Source organism: Mus musculus, chromosome 8, assembly GCF_000001635.26.
Source record: "Mus musculus strain C57BL/6J chromosome 8, GRCm38.p6 C57BL/6J".
Classification (NCBI taxonomy): domain Eukaryota; kingdom Metazoa; phylum Chordata; class Mammalia; order Rodentia; family Muridae; genus Mus; species Mus musculus.
This window is the reverse complement of record NC_000074.6, coordinates 10,253,166-10,274,920: the sequence shown is the minus strand read 5'-3', so window position 1 is coordinate 10,274,920 and position 21,755 is coordinate 10,253,166. Positions and strand designations below refer to the sequence as shown.

The following is a 21,755-nucleotide window of genomic DNA, read 5'->3' as shown; positions in this document are numbered from 1 at the left end:
AGGAAGGAGAGAACGCCCCAAACTGAAACCCAACAAACTAAGTCTGAGCCCAGCATCTAGGCTATACCAGGTTAGGAAATAAGTTCTCAGGGCCCTTTAAACTCTCTACCTGTGGCCTTGCCACCTGAGTCCATGGGACATCTGACCTGGGCTAGCTGTTTTGGGCAGGTATGCCACATATTTGGCATCTCTGACATCCTGGACTCTTCACCACACTTTAGACATCACTCTCCTGTGCATTTCCCTCTCTGCAGCCACTTACAGGAAGCCCAGCCTTAGTATGTGTTAATTGTTCCCCACCCTAGCTTCAGATTTCTTTTCAGTTTTGGGAAGCAGTCTCCATGGCTAGGTTTTTCTTGCATTTCAGTAAACCCTATTTACATGGACTACACCACAGTCTTATGCAAGCTGAGTACGTAGCTCAGTCCTCCACTCCACCATGACTTCTGACTGTGCTGGAATGAGTCCTGAGAAACAGCTTCCTGAGTAGCCCCATATAAGCAGGGATCCCAGAGGAACTAACTTTCCAAAATAAAGTTTCCAGGGCTCTCATCTCTTGAAAGCTGTGGCAGTCAAGATTTAGCTTACTACAGAGATGCCCTTATGGCAGTCTCCTAGCAGTCCAGAAAAGCATACGTAGCTTCTTTTATTGATGTTGATCTCTTCCGAAGCCAAAGCCTTCTTAGCCTCTACTTGGTATATTATTTTTTTTTTTTTTACCAAATTCCAGTTTTTGAGTCTTTTGATTGTGCTTTTAATTTCTACTTCTCACTGAGAAGCAGGTTAAAAGCAGAGAGATACCATGCCTCAGCTTGAAGAGTAGATGCCTTTGACATTTCTTCTCACAGACGAATGAGCCAACCCACTTTAAACATAGTCTGCCACAGTCTCAGGGCATGGACAAAATTACAAACATATTCTTCATAATAACTTAATATGTCTGGCCTCCACCCAGGTTCAGACATGGACATCCTCATTCTCATCTGAAATCTCATCAGAATGATTTCCAATGCCAACGCTGCAGCTGACATTTTAGTCGTCTGAACCCTAGTCAAAGTTGGTTATCAGCTCCTCTCAATATCCCAGGGTTTCTCTCACCAGAAAGGACAGAGTCCTTAAGGCATGGCGATATGAGTAGGAATGGCCCCATGGACTCATGGCTTTGAATGCTTGGCTCAGAGGGATTGGCGTGATTAGGAGGAAGAAGTGTGTCACTGTGGAAGCAGGCTTTCAGGAATTTAAAATAAGCCACTGAAGAGCTTCACGGCAGCCTAATGGCTGCATAAAATAGACACAGAGATCACTGGAATGCAAGAGAGACCCCCAAATACACTCCTAAACTCACAACCAACTGGAGAAAGTGAAGGCGGCACACACGGTGCAGGGAAACTGGACACCAGCGTAGAGAACACTGAAACTCAATCCCATCCTGATACAAAATTAGCCGAAGACCCAAACATAAGATCTGAGGCCATTCACATAGTGCATGACGACAAGGGAAGGTCATGATAGCTGCCCAGGAAATGAGTTTTCAAAAAGTTGAGTCTTAACCCTCGACAAATTCTGAGGCAACTGACTTTGCCTGTATCCATGTGGATGTGAGGGAAAAATGAGAAAAGCAGTCACAGTCATCTTCTAAGACAGCAATTCTCAACCTTCCTCACGCTGCGACCCTTTAACACAGTTCCTCATGTCATGGTGACCCCCCTGCCCAACTGAAAATTGTTTCCATTGCTACTTCATAACTGTAATTTTGCTACTGTTATGAATTGCACAGTAAATATCTGGTATGCAGGATATCTGACATGTGACCCCTGTGAAAAGGTCCTCTGACCCACAAAGGGGTTGAGATCCACAGGTTGAGAACCACTGATCTAAGAATGTTTCCTGTTAAGAATGAAAGTTAAATTTTAAAAGAAGTCTCTTGTCTTTAGATAGGTAAGTTTTTTTTCAAGCTGTATACAAACATTTCCCTCAAAATTTACTTTTTCACATATCACTTAAGGGATTGATGACGTTCCATACCATACTTTGGAGGAAACATCCTTTTTAAAGGCATTCTCATCTCCCTGGGAAAGAACAAACAGAAAACAGATCGCGAGATCTCTTTGGAGAAGGCATACCCTCTTTGTCATGATGGTGGATGACAGCATCCTGAATCATGTCAGCCAGGCCGAAGCGAACCTTCTGCCTCTTCCCAGGCTTGCTTCTCTTCAGGGGCCCTTCCTGCTTCTGGAACACTTTCTCTCGCTCATAGTAAGCTTTGATTTGCTCACAGCGCATGCGCTTCACCAGACGCTGCCGCTGGCCCAGGGGGAGGGACTCCAGCAAGCACTGGTCAATTTCCATCTCATGAGATCGAAAAACATTACATAGCTGGTAGCAACCTGAAATAAGGAAGAGAGGAAAGTCACTAGATACATTCTCACTTCATATCAGCGTTATATACATACCAACACAATAATGTCCATGGCCATGAGAGTCTATATTGTTCATTACAATGCTTGAAACTACAAAGCTCACTGTGTTCCTGACTCTGCAGTGCCCACTGCGTTCCTGATCCTGCAGTGTCTACTGTATTCCTGATCCTATGACTACTACATTCCTGATTCTATAAATCTTACTGTATTCTTAATTCTATAGTGTCTACTGAATCCCCGAATCTGCATTGCCCACTGCATTCCTGATTCTGTAATTCTTCATGTATTTTTGGTTGTATACTGTATTCTGAATCTACAATGCTTAATGCATCTCTAATTCTAAAATATTCACTGCATTCCTAATTTTGCTGTGTCCACCGCTCTCCTGATTCTATAATGCTTGCAGCATCCCCAGATCGTCAATGTCCACAGCATTCCTGAATCTATAATTCTCACTGCATTCCTGATTCTACAATACCTTCTGCATTTCTGAATCTGCAAATACCCACTGCAGAGCAGGGATAACCTACCTACCCCATCTCCCCTGTGCTTGCGCAAATGCAGCATGACCCACTTTACGGAACAGGGAAAACAGTGAAGCAACGCCCACAACTTCATAGCAATAAAACCAATAATAGAATATGAAACTTTCCTCAACACAATTATGAACTCAGCCCATCCTTTCACCATATCACAAATCTACAAAAACGGCCTCAAATTGAGTTTAACCATTACACTCAATTATGACTGAATACTACCAAATAAACGGTTGAATTTTGGGGTAAAATCTTAGATACAGTTCCTATCTCTGCTCTTCCTTTCCTTGGCAACCGTTCACATCCCTGCAACTCTTTCCAAGCATCCTAATAAACCTAGTCTTCCATTGCATGGCATTTCAGCTAACATAATGAAATGGAACTTGTAGCATATGCAGTCAGTTTCCCATGGTTTTAATCATCGTTCCCACTAACTTCCCGCTGACCTTTTTCCCATGTTCAGGGGGCACTTGTTTCTAAGAGACCTAAGTATGGTTAAGTGTAATACAGAGTTAGCATGGAAATTTTTTTATCATCTCAAAATTATGCATAACACTGTGGCTCTCATCATCAGTGTGTTATTGATATGGTAGTCACCATATTGAATTCTTCATTCTGGTATTTAGAACATCCGCTTTTACTTTTCCACTGTGTCCTATGAAGTGACCCAAAGCACCAGGGGACAAAAGTGCACAAACACATTTACCTCACGGCTAAAATTTATGATTGAGAGAAAGCTGTCATTATGAACTATCAAATCTAGCTTGTATATTCAGTTAAGTGTCTAGTTGTTCTTAAATAAATAAAATCCATCCTGATTGTTTGCATTCATTGACTTTAAATAGGAGTGGATGTGTTTGTGCCATGGTGAGCATGTGGCGGCCAGACAGCAGTTTGCTGGAGTTGATTCTCTCCCTTCTTTCACCATGTTGGTTCTGGGATCCAACCTGGGTTATCAGGCTTGGCAACTCCTGAGCCATCTCTCTGAACTGAAACAGCTTTGTTTGTTTTGTTTTGTTTTTTGTTTTTGTTTATTTTTAAGCCTAATGCTTTAAGACAAGATTTAGTCTAGACTAGCCAGGAACTGTGTCATATATCCCAAAATGGCCTCAAATCTAATGACCCTCCTGCCTTAGCTTCTAGAATATTGAATGAAGTTACTGGCCTGTGTGACCACACCCAAATATATGCTTTTTTCCTTAATGTATGCATGTCCAAAGTCCAAAACAATTTAATAACTCTCTACACATATACAAACATGTGGCTAATTTTCTGCTTAATGTGAAGGAAACTTATGCAGAGCCTCTAAGCCATCAAAAGACTCTTCCATGGTGTGTTAAAGATCAAGCTGTGGAGCGGCCGTGTGTGACACTCCACTTTCATGGTTGCTCTACAGACCTTGTTCTTGCACATACACAGTGTGCCAAGACACCCATCCCTGCTTTTAAGTAAAAGACACAGAGCTGAGAGAAGCTATGGCTTTTCTAGGATCTGAGGCATGTTTGCCTACTATAGTCAAAAGAGCTTCCTATAGACTCACAGACAAATAAGAAAACGCAGTGTGCCATATGCAGTTGTCTACCTCCAGCAAGGGGAAGCAGCTTGTCTAAGTGATAGAAGTATCAACTAGCCGCCTCCTCCAATAACCTCAACAGGAAGAGGCAATGGCAGCTTTTGCAGCATGATAAACTGCGGCGTGGAAGGTGGGTTAGTGTGAGCCCTGACTGAAGCTGCAGAGGGTCTGGGAGTCCTCATTAGCCAGGAAATGTTTCAACAGATCATTCAGAAAACTGGACCAAGTTTGACTTCCTGATTTTGATCTCTTGACATTTTGACTTCTATGAGGGTCCTGACTTGGTCATTAGATAGATAGGAGACTGTCGGGCCACAGGAAAATCTACAGAAGCCAGCAGGATCCCATAGGGCCATGGATTGACGAGCATGGTGTTGACAGAGGGGATAATCTAATAAACAGAGTGGTCTTCCAGTTCTTAGCTCTGCAGAAGGGTCTCTTGGTGAAAGTGTCAATTAACTTCCAAGGACTCTGCAATGATGACCGTGACAGGTGGAGTAACACTTTACTGGCTTCTAAAGGGTTCAGCAGCAGCGACTGTCAAGTTTCTCTATGTCCTTACAGCCACGGTTGCTAAGTTCCAGATTCACGTGGACTAATTTCTAGCACACTTCTCTTCTTATTCATTTTTAGGTTATCATACAGGGTAATGGAACCCCCTGTGACATTTCTATGCCTATGTCTCAGCATATCTTGTTCTAATTTAGGATTTAACATATTTTATTGTCAAATAGTGCCCTATGTTTTGACTTTTTATTAGTCTGTAGGTTGATTATAGTCTAAAAGTGTTTGATGTGCTGTGATGTTTTGTAATTACAGGTGAACCAACAGTAACCCGTGTCAGAGTCTGCCAGTCTGCCAGCTAACACAAACAGTTAAAAGAAACACAAGGCTTATGCAGTCACTGAATATCTGAAAACTCTATAAGCAGGATTCTAAACATGGTCCTAAGTATGGCCTAAGGGGATGCTAAAGATGGGGCAGGGCAAAAATGAGATGGGCTACCCCATCATTGCACGACTCTGTATATGCGCATCCTGAGTGCAGACAGGGATTTCTGACTGCATCGTGACACAGTCATCTAGGCTCATTTGGCCAGTGACAGGGCCAGGACTAAGAGGGGCCAGTCTCTTCTTTGTTGGCTCGCTATCCTGTGCGGAACCCCAAATGGACTGATACAGCCGACAATATAAAGATGAATGCACATACAAGGACGCCTGCAGAAAGACAGAGCATGTGTTCTTTTGATTGTGGCAGAGAATGATCAGATCTGCAGAAAATCGGCTTCTCTCACTTTTGATGCTGTTGTTGCTGTTGCTTCTTTCAGACTGACACTACTAAGAACGGTGCCCATGGAGGCCACTTGTCACCAATGGCCACACTACAGGCCTTTGTTATTGCCTCAAAGGGAACCTCACACCAATGAGTGCTTACCCTGACTGAAGTCCATGGTGGCTGGCCATCAGTGGTTTGGGAACTCTCAATGTTCAACAGTTATCACCTAAGGTGATATCGAGCTTTAGTTATTTTCCACAGGGCTAGCCTATGCCATGTGAAGACTAATATTTCTGAATGAAAACCTTCACCACTCCTGTCTAAACATTGGTGTGCTGGTGAGGTAGAAATGGGATCTTTGATTTGTACTGCTTGTTGTTTTTTTTTTTTTTTTAATCATAGGGTAGATTTCCCAATATAGTCAACTACACGTACCACTGTGACATAAAAGAAAACATCATAGAAAAAACAATTTTATGACCATCCATTGACCACTCCAGCCATTTGGTAAATCAATTGGTGGTTCTATTGCTTTGCTGTGATACATATTAATATTTTAGGTGACATCTGTGGTTCATCAAGACCTTCTGGATGGTTTCACATGTCAAAGCCTTGCTGTACTCTAAGCAAAGGTAGGCTGTGTCTCCCACTGCCTTTGAGCGCTTTGGGCTGAGCCACACCCTGATGTCAAGGGCAGCACAGGAGAATGGGTTATGTGTCTCCTGCGACTGATGGCTTCTCTGAGATTTGAACTAGATGTTAGAGCAATTTTTCTCATTAATGGGCTTGACGTAGCTGAGAAAGAAAAAACTGACAATAGGGTCAACGTATTCTTGGCACAATTGGGAATATAAGAATTTCTACTCAATTTCCCAAACCAAAAGACTATCTTGGAAATGAAATAAAAATACTGCAATTTTCCACATGAAATGAAAGAAAATATGCTTTATAATTTGTAAGCAAGAAAATGTATTCATGTAAAATTATGGGGGTGGATTGCATGTCAGGACACTAGCTTGTATCTGTGTGTCGAGGAGGAGGCTCCAGCCCAGGACAGAAGCTGATGTGGTCCCACACAGATCACACTGTTGACTGGGCCCACACCTGTATCCTATGACCTGCAGGGTCTAGAGAGTGAAATACCTCCTGTGCATTTTTAGCCACAGTCACTGAGAGGCACACAGACTATCTGCCTGGCTCAGTGAGAAATGGCCAATTTGCTTTAGAGCAGGGGAATATGGGATGGCTCTGACCTTTTCCAGGTTCATATAGTTTTCTCTTTCCTGTTCATTTCTCATCTGCCCTCATTCCTTTATGTGTCTTCTTGGATAGACAGTTCTATGATATCTATAGTATTTCTGAGTGTTCCTCTCAGATTTTGCTTGCAAGGGACATAATCAATACATATAAAACATATTACAAGATAGATACCCACACATATACATACACACGCACACACATGCACACACACATCATAATACCCTTTATAATTATCTATTAGTGTTAATAATTTAAATTAAGAGATTGATAGTTTTTTATCTCTTTCTATAGCCAAAGCTGATCTGAAACTTTGTAGTTCAGGCTGGCTTTGGACTTCTGTAATTCTTCCTAAGTAACATTAGTACTAGGATCAATGCATATAACATATAGACTGTTATACACACACACACACACACACACACACACACACACACACATACATATGTATATGCATATATTTGTATGTGTATATATGCATATATTAAACATATTTGTAAAGATGCAAATTTTATGCAGACTATACATACTAATGTTATAGGTCTTAAAATGCTATTTTAGAAGAGAAAATAAGTAAAGCAAAGAAATAATGACACACATGGTAAAGAATTAATGTGGATCTTTATTTGGGTCACATATGACCTGACTTAAATATGGATCACAGGTCTGAATATAAAATCTAAGCCTAATTGAAGGAAACGAAGACTTCCTAACATTAGATGTAATATCCACAGCACCGATAAGACCAGCGGAAATGGATAATGAGAGTGTACAGTCTGTAAACCACTGAGCATCTGAAGACACAATGAACTAAATAAAAAGACAATCTGCACAGTAAGAGAAAGTGTCTCAAACCATAACCAACCAGGAGGTGACACAGAATACATGAGGAACCATTGCAGGCCAAACCCAAATGACCTGATTAAAATGAGCAAACAACTGGACAAGTGTGTCTGTTCAGAAATGTCATATATGATCCACAGCATATAGAACACCCCAGACAGACACACACAGACACACACACACACAGACACACACACACACACACAGACACACACACACACACACACAGACACACACACACACACAGACACACACACACACACAGACACACACACACACAGACACACACAGACACACACACACAGACACACACACACAGACACACACACACACAGACACACACACACACGCGCACAGACACACACACACACACAGACACACACACACACAGACACACACACACACAGACACACACACACACACACACACACACACACACACACACACACACACACACACCATGACTGCAAGACAGAAATAACCAAATAGGACTGAATCTCTGCTACGATGGCTGTTGCCCAGGGCACAGAGGACAGGAGGCGTTGGTGTGGATGTGGAGCGGGTAACACACTCTTGGCACAACACAAATGCTACATGGAACATTGTGGAAGATGTTCAAAAAGATCAAAAGTGGGGCATCCTAAACTAAAAGCTCTGTGTCTAAGTATCGCAAACACGGAAGATCTTGAGGATGTTGCACATCCAAGCCTGGATGTCCACAGATGATAAACTAAATGAAGACACACATGCAATGGCATCTTAGCCAGCCTAGAAGGAAATTCCTCCATGGTACGCAGCATAGCTGACCTTGGAGAGCATCGTGTGCTCTAAGATAAGTCACCCAGGAAATGAACAGAACAGGAGGATGTTCCTTTAGCAGATCGGTCAAGCTCCGGAGAGCAGAGGTGAGCTTGTGTTGAACATAACTGCCATTTGTGAGGGGAAATACCATGAAAATCCAGTCTAAACAGTGGAAGTGTACAGAACACCCCTGAACCATGCACACGGGGGTCAGGAGGATAAGTTCTGTTATGTTTCAACGTTTTAAAATGTTGAAAAGATGCAAAACATAAGGAGATGTAACACAGGAACTTTAAAGTAAATCCATGGCTTATTTCATGAGAATGTAATAACAATCTTAGTGTTTACCATACTTCATAGAAAAAGGTTTTTTTTTTGTAAATTCTGAAAGCCAAGAAGATGGCTGTCAGGGCAAGAATGAGCAAGCTTACTCACAGGTGCCAAGCACACAAGACTTGCACATGCACACACCAGTACACGCTCACACACTCACATGCTTTGATATCTGTGCACTCAGCAACTCCTCCCTCGGATGCTCATTCTTAGCACATGAGACTTGCACATGCACACACCAGTACACGCTCACACACTCACATGCTTTGATATCTGTGCACTCAGCAACTCCTCCCTCGGATGCTCATTCTTAGCACATGAGACTTGCACATGCACACACCAGTACACGCTCACACACTCACATGCTTTGATATCTGTGCACTCAGCAACTCCTCCCTTGGATGCTTATTCTTAGCATTCATTGTTACAAGATCCAGAGGGTTTTTGTCTGCATAGAAAATGGCAATAAAACAAAAAAGAAACACAATGAGGATTTTCAAAGTGAAGGGCATAATTGCTTCTACATCCTCCCGCAGCTGTAAGTCTACAATAGAGCAGGAACTTCTCCAGAGACTGAGAGCTTAGCATCTTTGCAATGAAGGGATATTTCCTTCCTTACAGAACAAAACATAGAAAGCAACCACATTTTAACAAGATGTACACCTCAAAGTCTGAAGAGGTCTGAAGATTGAGGTTCACAGCATCTTTTCTGGAAGTTGGGAGTCATGAAACATTTAAACAATACCTAAGAGTTTCAATTAAACTTAAGAAAAGCAAGGACATTTTGCAACTCACTGGTTTTCAGATTTCTTTCAATTTTTAAATTTATGTGCCTAGAGGACATTTCTTGGGCTCCTGTCCAATTGGTTCCACCTATTCTAGTGAGGAAATCTGATAAAGGTTTCCTCTTTACTGAAAAAAAAAAAACAGAAAAGAAATAAACACACATAGATTCACTATTGGATCTATATTTCGGCACCTGGCTTTCTATTGATATTTCTTTAATGATAGGTTACCTGGTCATGGCATACAGCCTGATGTAACAGATTGAAACAGTTTTACTCTCCAGACCTTGTTTCGGGGTAGCAAAAACCTGAATCTTGTCCCCAGATGCCCATTCCGGTTCCTCTTACAAGTGAACCAAGCCTGCTTGGTTTGTCCTGCGCCGTGGGTGGCCTGTAGTGACTTCCTGTGCTGAAGCTCCTCACAGAGGCTTGCCTCACACAGGGAAAGCTGGCCTGTCAGAATCCACCCAGCCCTACCCATCCCACGGATCTGTAGCCCCATATCATTTGAGACCCACCCTCAAATGTGTGCTTGTTAGGAATGTCAAGTGGATTTCCTCTCTGTGAGTCTTCCAGACCACACAAGATGGAGCTGAAGGCAAAGTGAACGTGAAGAGCCAGCAGAGGCTCTCTCTTCTCCAACTTTCTCTCAGAACTACCACTTCTGGAGAAGGCTAGCCCCATAAAATCAGAGCCTCCTACTGATAACTGCTCAGGACAAGTCATGATGTGGCTCTCAGACCTGTTTTTGTCCTGAGGCTCTTGACATTCTAAATTCCAGGAGTACATAGCTGCCTCTCAAGATTGGAAAAATAGGAACTGTCACTGTTCATTTCAGAAAAAAAGTGGGGCTTTGTCATTGAGATGGCAACTAACAAACATGGACTCCTGACTTCCTCCTGTTGTAGCTACTGGGGGCTTCTTTGGGTTCATATTCAATGAAGAAAAATGTAGACTTCTGTCTCTGACATACTCAATTGAGTCCTAAACTAAACTACTCTGAGCTCTGCATCCACATGAGGGTAATGTATCCTTCATCAGCATCCCCAACTTCAGTTGGAACGGACCCAGATCCTACTCCTACCAGACAAGGTATTTACTAAACAAACTGCTCAGCATCCAGGTAGTCCTAGCACAGGAGTCTCAGCTTCAGCACCCATTACCTTCCAGAGCAAGAAGTTTGGTCCAAGCCCTGAAGCAATGTCCCAAGGTGAATAAGGTGTGCTTCACATACTGCACCAAAGAGTATGGGTTTCTAGTCATTCCTTGTCAAGGCTCTTCATTATAACTGAAAACTGCATTCCAGTTTCACAGTTATAAGTGAAAAATGTATATTTAGACACATTTCTGAATCTTAAAATAAAACATTTAAGATACTACTTTAATATAAAATGTTTGGTTCCCTTAAAGGAACTAGAAAGACATTGAAAAAAAATCACATTTAATTTTAGTTCACGATGTTTATTCAGCCCTCTTCTAGGATTAACATATTAGGATAAAATAGGATTATAATTTGTACTCTTCAGGGTGGAGAGAGACTTTGAAGTTGAAATGATTCCCATTGCTATTCACAATGATTTGTAAGAATTTTCAGATGAAAGAAAGTCTTCAAGTTCAACTCACAAACCAATGGCAGAACAAAGGACAGAGAGTGCAGACCATCATCTGTGTGCCCAACAAGAGGGCACTGGTTATCATGGAACTTGCTCACTGCATAATACAGTTTGCCTAGTCTCCCAGCATTACACCCTACCAGGTAGGCTTGTATAAAACACCAATTTACTTGAACATTAATACAGAAAAATAGTGTGGAAGAAAAGTTGGTCAAGATTTACAAATTACCATCTATAGCCAATCCTGCCTACCAGGTCACTGTGAACTTGGCCCACTCTCACAGGCACACTCGACAATATCTTACAACTGTCTCCTATTACCAACATGGAGCAAACCATTTGCCTCTTACCTAGAATGGCCTACTGTCTTTCCTGACAACTTACCTTCACCACTCTGGTTTTAGTGGGATTAGCAAGAAGTTTGCCAGTGCAACTGCCCATCAGGACTGAAAACTGATGGTGACTGAGTCCATCATAATGGCTCACCACTGAAAAGAGTCAATGACAGATCCTTTTGGGTGTGGTCCTAGCTTGGAAAGTTCAGAATCCTTCTTTGAGGTATAGTTCATAAAAATGATACTTGGAAGACTTATTTTATAGGCATACCTTGCCTTAAGATCACCCCACTTGGACACAGGCATTTGATATCGAAGCCCACAACTTCTGAGATATAGGGAGAGGCAGATGGAGAAAGAAAAATAGTTGTTTTAGTTACATTCTCAGATACCAACATCTGCAGTAACTAAAGGCAAAATAAATCCAGCTTTAGACTCTCTAGGTATCAGGGATGTTTTATAGTGAAGGAGAACCAGTAATTCCATTCTGTATTTAAGTCACTACAAATAACTTTCTGTCAATGGCCAGCAAGTGACTAATGTAGAAGACAAGTCAGTATTATCCTGGGGCACACCTTTCAATGACATCTGGTCATGTCCAAACTTTTAAGAAAAATATTTTTTATTTGTTCTGCCTGTATGTATGTATGTATGTATGTATGTATGTATGTATGTATATGTATAGTATGTGTTCAATGCCCACAGAAGCCAGAAGAAGAAATCAGATCCCCTGGAACTGGAGTTACAGACAGTTGTAAGTTGTCAGGTGGGTACTGAGACTCAAACCTAGATCCTCTGGGGAAGTATCCAGTAAAGACTTAAGTGCTGAACTTTGCTTATGGCTGCCTCTTAAAATATATTTGAATGAGCGAATAAGTTACTGTATGAGTGAGTAAACGCATGGATGATTTGTGGTCAGCCTTCAGACATGCTGTCTTGCTACAACTATGAATGAAAATAAGGGTATTCCATGACTTTACAGAGTCTGTGGCCAACAGGGCTGACCCATCTCTCCAACTCCCTCTCTCTCTTTTAAAAATTATATTTCTTTTACTTATCTTTTGTGTGATGGTCAGAGTACAACCTATGGTTGTTGTATCTCTCCTTCTACCATGTCAGTTCTAGGGATCAAACTCATGTTTAATCTTGGCATCCTTCATCCACTGAGCCATCTCACCAGCTGTTCTGTTCTCTCTTTGCTATGGACATACATCTCACAGGAGTACTAAATATTTAAATAATGCATGGCATATTCATTACATATAGGTCAGCTTTAAATGAAACTCTCAGGTTTCAGATAGCTTCCTGTTTCCTGATCAATATGTATTATACTTAGAACAGAATACGAAATACTCCTAATCAATCAACCACAATTAAACCAAGCATTGTCTGAACACCTTCTGGGCTCAAGGATGTAACCTAATGCATAGGCAGTCAAATTGCCTGTTTCCAAAGGTGTGGTCACAGGTCTGGAACTCATATGCAGATGACAACTGGAGAGAAACAGAAGCCAGTGGACCCTGGGAACTAGGGAGTCAGCATCTAGAGAAGAGTATTAGCCTGACCCTCTTAGACCTTTCGGGTTCACTGAACTGAATCCTTGTATTTAACAGTCTTCTGAAAGTGTCTGAAAACCTGATGTGAGGCAATGGTGGTTGTCTGTAACTATGTGGTGATGAATAAGGTGATGCTATATTTTTCCTTTTTCATCTTATATGTATGTCATGTGTGTGTGTGTGTGTGTGAATGTATGTATGTATGTATGTATGTATGTGTAAATGTATGTATGTACGTATGTATGTATGTTTGTATGTGAGGGTGAGTATGGGCATGCATCTGTCAAGGAGGCCATATGGATGTCAGAGGATAACTTTGGGTACCAGTCCTAACCTGTTCTCCTTTTTCTCAAAGGAAGGAACTATAAAAGTTAAAATATCAACATGCTACTTAATAGATTTGGTTTTAATGAAAGGGACAACTGGTCGACGTTGCATATATATATATATATATATATATATATATATATATATATATATATATATATATCAATCAGCCTGTCTGCCATCCATCTTTAAGGCAGGCTCTGTTATTGTTTACCTCTGTTATTGTCACCACTAAGCATGACTGGCTAGCCACCTATGAACTTGTAGGGGGGGGGGGTCTCCTTGCTACTTCTCATCTCCTGTAGGAGCACTAAGATTACAGGTACATCCCAGTCCATCTGGATTTACAAGCACTTTTCATACAGAGCCATCTCTCAACTCTTAAAAGAATGCATCAGTCAATATTCTTCTTCTCCCAGCCCCATTGGCCACAGACTCTGCAAAGGCATGGACCATCCTGATTTGCATCCACAGTTGTAGCAACAGAACTTGTCTGGTGGATGATCATAAATCATCCATACATGTACTCATTCATACACTAACTTATTCATTCATTCAAATATGTTTTAAGAGGCCACAGCAAGCAAAGTTCAGCATTTAGTCAAGTCTCCACTTTGCCATCCTGTTGCTTATCAACTAAAAAAAAAAAAAAATGTCCCTGAAATGTATGCAGATTGAGACAAGGTAAGTGAGACACAAGAATAAAAAGGAACTGGAAACTGTCCTGGGCTTGGTCCTGGAGTCTCTGTAAGGGACAGTACAAGTTACCAAAAATAATTTGGGAGAGCCTGCTGTCTCCACCAGATACACCAGTTGCATCTGTATTCTGAATTTCTACCAGCACGGGATGCCAGGCTATGTTCTGCTAAGCATAGCTTATTACACCAGTTTCTCAGGGACAATTACCCACGAGGTGCTTTATGGGTAGCTGGTGAGGTGACTATCCACTGTTACAACCTGTTCTGAATGCTCCAAGAGTAAAGTAAGTGAGACGATGTGCAGCTCTACCTACATTCACTTCCCAGGTCCTCTGTGGAGCTGGCTTCAGTAGAGCTCTCTAAAACTCAGCTTAATAGGTGGTGGTGGTGGTGGGAGGAAAGAATAGTGAACTGGAAGTTTGAGAGAAAATTCTGTCTTGAAACAGCTTCACGTCCTTCAATAAAAAGGCATAGAAACATTTTTGCATCCATGAATGAGGCACCACAAGGCATGTCTGTCATTAATTTTGCATTTGTTGCTAGCCCTTTCAATCCATAGCTTCCTCTTCTGCCTTTCTCACTGCAATGAAGAAGAATAGCCAATTGATTTTACAAACCACTCATTAATTTGTATCTACCTCTCCTGTCATTCCTCATTTCTAGATAATAAATAATTCAAGTCTCTTAATCTCCCTTATTTAGAGGACCCTTAAGATTCTTCCCTTTAATTATTCTTCTCAAAACCCTACTCTCAGCAAAAGACCTTTAAAAATGAACTAGATAAACAGGACGGCAGCTTATCTGCACCAGTGATCCTGCAACTTTATCACAATGTTTCCTATGCATTTTATTATCTTCAAATAAAGGATAGAGAATCCTAGTTAGATTTCTTAGCCATAACCATCTCCGGAGATGGCAAAGATCACTTGACCTTTCCAACATAACCTCTGGATAGCATCCTGAATACACAAGACATTTTAAGCTGCCTTGACTGGGGAATTGTTTAAGTGTAACTCACGGATACACAAAGCCTTGATTCCTTCAGAAGCAATGAGAGACTCTAGTTGAAACTTCAGTATCCACCAATGGCTGTTGTCCCATAATTGTGGCGCTAGAAACTTGAGGTCATGGGTTCTCCTCTGGCCTTCATTCAGTTACAGCAGTGAGTGAGAAATGATGTTGAGGACCACTGAGCCCCATCATTCTTGCAGTGCCAGTGGTATTGCCTCTCCTTTTCTTCCTTCTCAGGTATGTTAGCTATCACAGAATCCACTCAGGAGGCTTCTTGTCTCTGCTGCTGTTCCCTTCTGATTGTTTTTCAAGCATAGTCTCCCTACACAGATCTTTGGGGTTGCTCTTCCTCCTCCTCCTCCTCCTCCTCATTACTCCTCCTCTTTCTCTTCCTCCTCTTCCTTGTCTTCACATTCTTCTTCATATTAGTGTTATTGGTATCATCATTATTATTGTTTTATGGAGTGTGTGTGTGTGTGTGTGTGTGTGTGCCACTGCACTCCTACAGAAGTAAGAGAACAGTTTTGGGGAGTCTGCCCTCCCTTTTCACTATGGGTTCCAAAGATGGAACTCAGGTTGACAGACTTATATAGCAAGTACCTTTCCATGCCTAGCCATCTCCTTTGTGCAATTTCAATTCTTTTTGTTGGAATAGTTTAGAAATTCCCATTGTAACATAAAGCCTTCCCTCAGCTGGGTGTTTTCCAACCTTTCCTGACTGAGATGTTACAAAAAGTGGGAGCCCAAGCTTCTCTGGTGTTCTTGGTTCTCCTCCTCCAGTGCAGAATTCTTTTGGCTTCTCCAGCTCTCCAATACTCTTAGAGGACATCCCATACCTTAGATATTGGTCAACAGACAGTCTTCTGGAGTGAATGGGAACTTGCCTGTTGCATAGTCTGTAGAGATATTGAGGCATGCAGAAGGTACTAATAGACATAAAACTCACAATTACACTAGACCTCCAGCTTAACACAGGAACGTGTACACTGGGAGCTGAGAGAAACATTCATGGACTCTACCTACAGCTTTTACCCTGTCCCTAGACATGGAAAATCCAAACAGTAGGAAGACAGAAAGAAACATCTCCAGTTCTTGTCCTCTAACTATATTGTTAGCATTTTTATACCTTTTCTTTTTAATCTTTTGATTTTATTCCCTATGGCTCTTATTCAATTTTGTTTTTGTACTTCTTGTAATCAGTAATTTTTATCCCTTGTATTTTCTCTTCTTACATTATTTTGTTAATTCTTCTTTTTCTTTTATTGAATCTTATTTCCTTTTCACTTTTCATGTCTCTATGATCCTATTGCATTTTACTTTTCTTCTAACTAGCTTTCTGTTTATCAGTTTGAGTTTCATAGTGTCTTCTACATTGTTTCTACTGCTCTATTTCCTGTGGGACTAGTTGGGTAGTAGTTATTATTAATTGCTATGTTACTGTATCTGATTTGCTTTGAGGTTGTTACTATTGAAGCAATTTGTGTTCACCCCCTGTGTCATTATAGGGAGTAATCTCCCCAAATAAGGCAGATTACTAGCAATATCACTGTGCAAAACTAGAAAAAGATGAATTCCAGAAAATGCTCACAGCACAGGATACAATAGTGTGACAGACCACAAAAGTGGCTCATCCAAGAGTCCATATCTATTCAATAGAGGAATTTAAAGATATTGAAATAATTAAATTCCCCAGTAAGAATCAGAAATCCCAGTTCTTAGTATACATGAGCTAATGGAAGCATGTTAATAAAATAACAAGCCATTCAAGACTTGGGAGAGGACCTTAATAATGCCAGAAGAGACGTTTAGCAAGTAGACATTCTAACAAATAAAACAAATAGAAATCCTTGAAGTGAGCCAATATATCAAGTGGAAAAACCTCAACAAAAGCATTGCCAACATAGTAGACCAAGTAGGAAAAAACCTCAGATATTAGAGACATAATTATGCTATGGTTACTTTCAGACAGTAATAAAGAAAACATAATGTGACATTTATGACTCATGGCTCAAAGGCCAACTTTATGAATCTGTGATGTAGAAGCAGGAACCAAGAGGTAGCATAAAAGCGTAGACACCATATTCAATGAATTATAGCAGAAATTCTCCTACATCTGGAAAAGACACAAACATCTCAGGATAGGAGGAATTAAAAACCAACAGACATGACCAGAAAATAACCTCTTCATGTTGTATTATAGTGAGAAAGCTAAAAGTAAAGAAATAATAGTGAATATTTCAAGATAAAATGTAAAAGTTTCATAAAAAGTGAACTCCATCTAAACAGGAGCAGATGTCTAAGCAAAATACTAAAGGATAGGAGACCAGGGGCTGGTATTCAGGCACTGAAACAATTGTTTTGCTAAACAAAATGACTAAATTATCCTTTAAATCATAGAATAAATATGGAGATATGCCACGATAAACACAAACTAAAGAATCTATGATCCTGACACAGTATTGCAGAGGTGATGTAAAGGACACACTTTTACACGTGGAAAATGAAAAGAAAAAGACATACACAAGTGAACTTGGGAAAGATTAAAACTCATAAAACAAGCAATTAAAAAAAAAAGAAAAAATAAGATAGCTGCGAATCAGACATTACTGAGTAACTAAGCTACCATACCTCTAAGACAAAGAAATTAGTGTAAACCTTCAAAACTAAGTTGATATTAGTTATTTCTATGCTGCCCTGATAAAATACCACAGTCACGACAACCTGTAGCGAAAGAAGGCTTTATCTGGAATTACAGTTCTATGGGGACAAAAGTCCATCACCACCAGGGGAGGCAGGCACAGTGGGCGGAGCAATAATCTGAGAGTTACATCTTAAGACTGCAAGCAGGAAGTAAAGAATGACTGGGAGTGCTGCAGTATGTCTTTGGACTTCAAATGCCATCTCCAGTAACACATTTTCTCCAGCAAGACAGCACATAGAATTATCAACTGGGTCTAAATATTCAAATGCCTGAGACTATGTGTGTCTCTGTGTGTGTGTGCATGTTATCTCATTTAAACCATCACAAAACTTCACATGTAAACTTATATCATTTAAACAACTGCAAAGACCTCAAATGTAAACAGTCTCACCTCTCCAATTAAAAGAGGCAGGCTGGTTGCATGGATTCAAAATCAACCAATCAATCAAACAAACAAAACCTCAAAGTTTAACTTTTTGCTGCTACAAGAAACTCGCTGTCCTGATATAGACCCATTAAGACTGAAAACGAAGAGGTGGAAGATGGAGCCAGAGAGGAAGCAGCAGTAGTTACACTCACATGGGACAAAGCACACACCACACTAAAATTACTCAGCAGGATAAAGATAATTCTTACACATTAAGGACATGAATTACGACAATGACAGACATGTGTATCAGTGACTTTGATGCACTTAGTTTCATAAGACAAATACTACTAAACATAGTGGACATAGGTCTAGATACAGTAGCAATGTGTGGCTTCAGTCCCCAATGCTCATCAGTACATGGATAACCCAGAAAGGAAAAAAATAAATCTAACAGGGACCCTTCAGAGTTCATTCATCTATTCACAGATTAGATGGTTTGAACACACAGCTACAGAATGCTCTGTCCAGCTGCTGAACGCATAAACATATGCCTACAAGGTGGCTCTGTCCAGCTTCTGAACCCACATTTCTCAACAGTCTATGAAGTTTTCTTAAAAATCATGTTGTAGACCATAAAGCAATACTAGTACATAAAAAGAATGAAGCAATGTCTGTTATCCAATCAAATAATAAAGCAAAAAGTTATCTCAGCAACAGAAAACGTTTAGGAAATTCCCAAACATGAAGAGATTGAACATAGGATACTAAGTGATTTGGGTATCATTTAAATGATAAGCAACAATTTTAAATACATCTCTTAAAAGTGAGAACAAAATTCACTATTTTATAAAACTTTACATGCTAGCTGGTAACATGAGAAATAAACCCCATGTCTTCCAAGAACTTTCTTATGAAAGCCTGTTTAAAATAGCTTTGCACCTGAATTCTAGGCCCAGGTCACTGGCAATTTCCGTAAATTATTTTATAAACATCAGGTTTTGCTACTTAAAAAAGTCAATATGTTTTTACTTATTTATTCTTCACCTCATTGACTTGAGGCTTTCCAGAGAGCAAGGGTATTAGCTGGATTTTATATCCTTCACTGAGTGCTTATGCCTAGAAAACAATAGGAGTTCAGCAGATATTTCTTGAATTATGAGTCAAGAATGAGAGACAGAATGAAGGTAACAAGAGAAAAAAAAATACACCCGGCTCAGTTAAGAGAGGATGCTGTGATTATGACCATAAGTTATGCTTAGTGTGAAAGAATAGACTACTCCCATTCAACAAACAATAGACGAAAGGGAGAAAAGGAGAAGAATAGAGAGACAGAGAAACAGGCAGAGAGAGATGGAAAGACAGACAGACAGACAGACAGACAGACACACACACACACACACACACACACACACAGAGAGAGAGAGAGATAGAGAGAGAGAGAGAGAGAGAGAGAGAACTATCACATTAGAACAGCAGATGTCAAGTAAGGATGTAGGTGTGGATCCCTCCAGACACAATGTCCAGCCTTTAATAATGCAGTGTCAACATAGCATACACAGAACCATGTGGTCAGACCATGGAGCACAAACAGCCCGTGGCATTCTTGACAGTCTGTATAAAAACCCTGTGTATGGAGACTGAACAGTAGAAATGCACAACAAAACTTTATCATTGCATGTACCTTCTTTAACTCTGCTTCCTTGTGATCTAAGAGGAACACACACACACACACACACACCAGTAAGAAACACACAGTTTTCTTTGTAGCTGTAACTCTGGCCATCTGAGGCTGAAGTTCTCCCTGCAGCAGCATGCTCAATGCTGCCCTTAACTTCAGTGTATTTATTAGCTTCAGATTTGTCACTACTCTAAGAACATCCTTGAATTTAATATTCCATACTGAAAAGTATTAAAACAACAAGTAATTATAGATTTACTTTTGGAAAGATGAGTATCAGTTTGGAATAGCTGAGCTCTGTGTTCAAACTCATCTGGCAAGATGGGAGTACTACAGATCAAGAGAACTTATTCTGAGGTTTACTGTAAATTTAACAAGCTGGACATATTTTATAAACTGTGACTATTTATATTTTAAGACTACTTATAATTGTGTTTATTATTTAATAAACCTCTTTGTACCAAATCCTACCCTCTACCCATCCAACTTTATATTCTTTTCCCTCTCCTTAAAAGATGAAAATAAACACAATACTTAAAACCAAATATAGTGTGTGCACACACATACACACATGCAAACACACACACTAAAAACAAAACAAAAACATAGAGTGTGTTTTGTGTTGGCTAAAACTTTTGAAATATTTAGGGGAAAGTATTTCAGAGTATCAAAGAAAGTGAAGAGACTGCCTACTGAGGATTTGGCTTCCAAATATCAAAATTCACTGCCACTCCAGTGGCCAAACCAGTGTGCTCTGATGAGTGACCAAAACCAATGTGTAAAGACTCTTGGGCATTTAAAATGGAATAAAGAGGGATGATTTCAAAGAGTATATCGTGAGGGAAGAAAAAGAAGACGAGTAAGTGGCAAACCTAGCTTCTTATCATATATGCACCTTAATATTATAAAATATTTTAACTATAAAGATCAAAGTTTTCGAAAAGATGTAAAACACTCATCACTATACCACAAGGCAACAAATTAACCCAAACCCATGAGAGTAAATATAGAGTTACAGTTTGGTCATCATCACAGGTAGTCGAAAAGAGAAGAGTCTGAGGCTGGAGAGATGGCTCAGTGTTGAGAGCACTGGTTGCTCTTCTAGAGGATGCAGGTCTATTCCCACCACCCACATGGTTTCTCACAACTGTCTGTAACTCCAGGCCCTTTGGCCTCTGTTATTAGCTATATGCAGACAGATCAGGTACACAATGGCTTTGGTCCTAGGAAGCAAATTCACTATTACAGAAGAGAAGTCTTCAAAAAGAATTTCATACTCAAACACCTGTGTAGGCTTAACAGTAGCTGTTCCCATTGTGCAGACTGAAGGCTAACGAGGGAATCCAGGAAGCAACCATGTGCCTGCTAGGAAGAGGTGCCAAGGCTGTGGTGGCAATGCCCACCTGCATGTTGGAGACGTGCAACCGCAACATCAATCAGTCTGTCCTCACTGATCACCCACCACCTCACCAACTGATCACCCCAACACCCCACCAACTGATCATCCCACCATGCCAGCAACTGATCACTCCAACACCCCACCAACTGATCACTCCAACACCCCACTGACTGATCACTCCAACACCCCACCAACTGATCACTCCAACACCCCACCAACTGATCACTCCAACACCCCACCAACT

The 21,755-nt window shown here is 40.6% G+C and overlaps 1 protein-coding gene across 4 annotated transcripts in view; it reads right to left on the bottom strand.

Moving 5' to 3' along the window:
- Myo16 (myosin XVI) overlaps window positions 1–21,755 on the bottom strand; it is a 480,832-nt gene that overhangs the window by 359,822 nt on the left and 99,255 nt on the right. For all 4 annotated transcript variants that reach the window (NM_001319151.1, XM_006508779.3, XM_006508780.4 and 1 more), the window contains exon 2: window positions 2,124–2,387. In NM_001319151.1, the coding sequence (NP_001306080.1) occupies window positions 2,124–2,349 (226 nt within the window). In that variant the 5' untranslated portion in view covers window positions 2,350–2,387. The remainder of the gene's footprint in view (window positions 1–2,123; window positions 2,388–21,755) is intronic.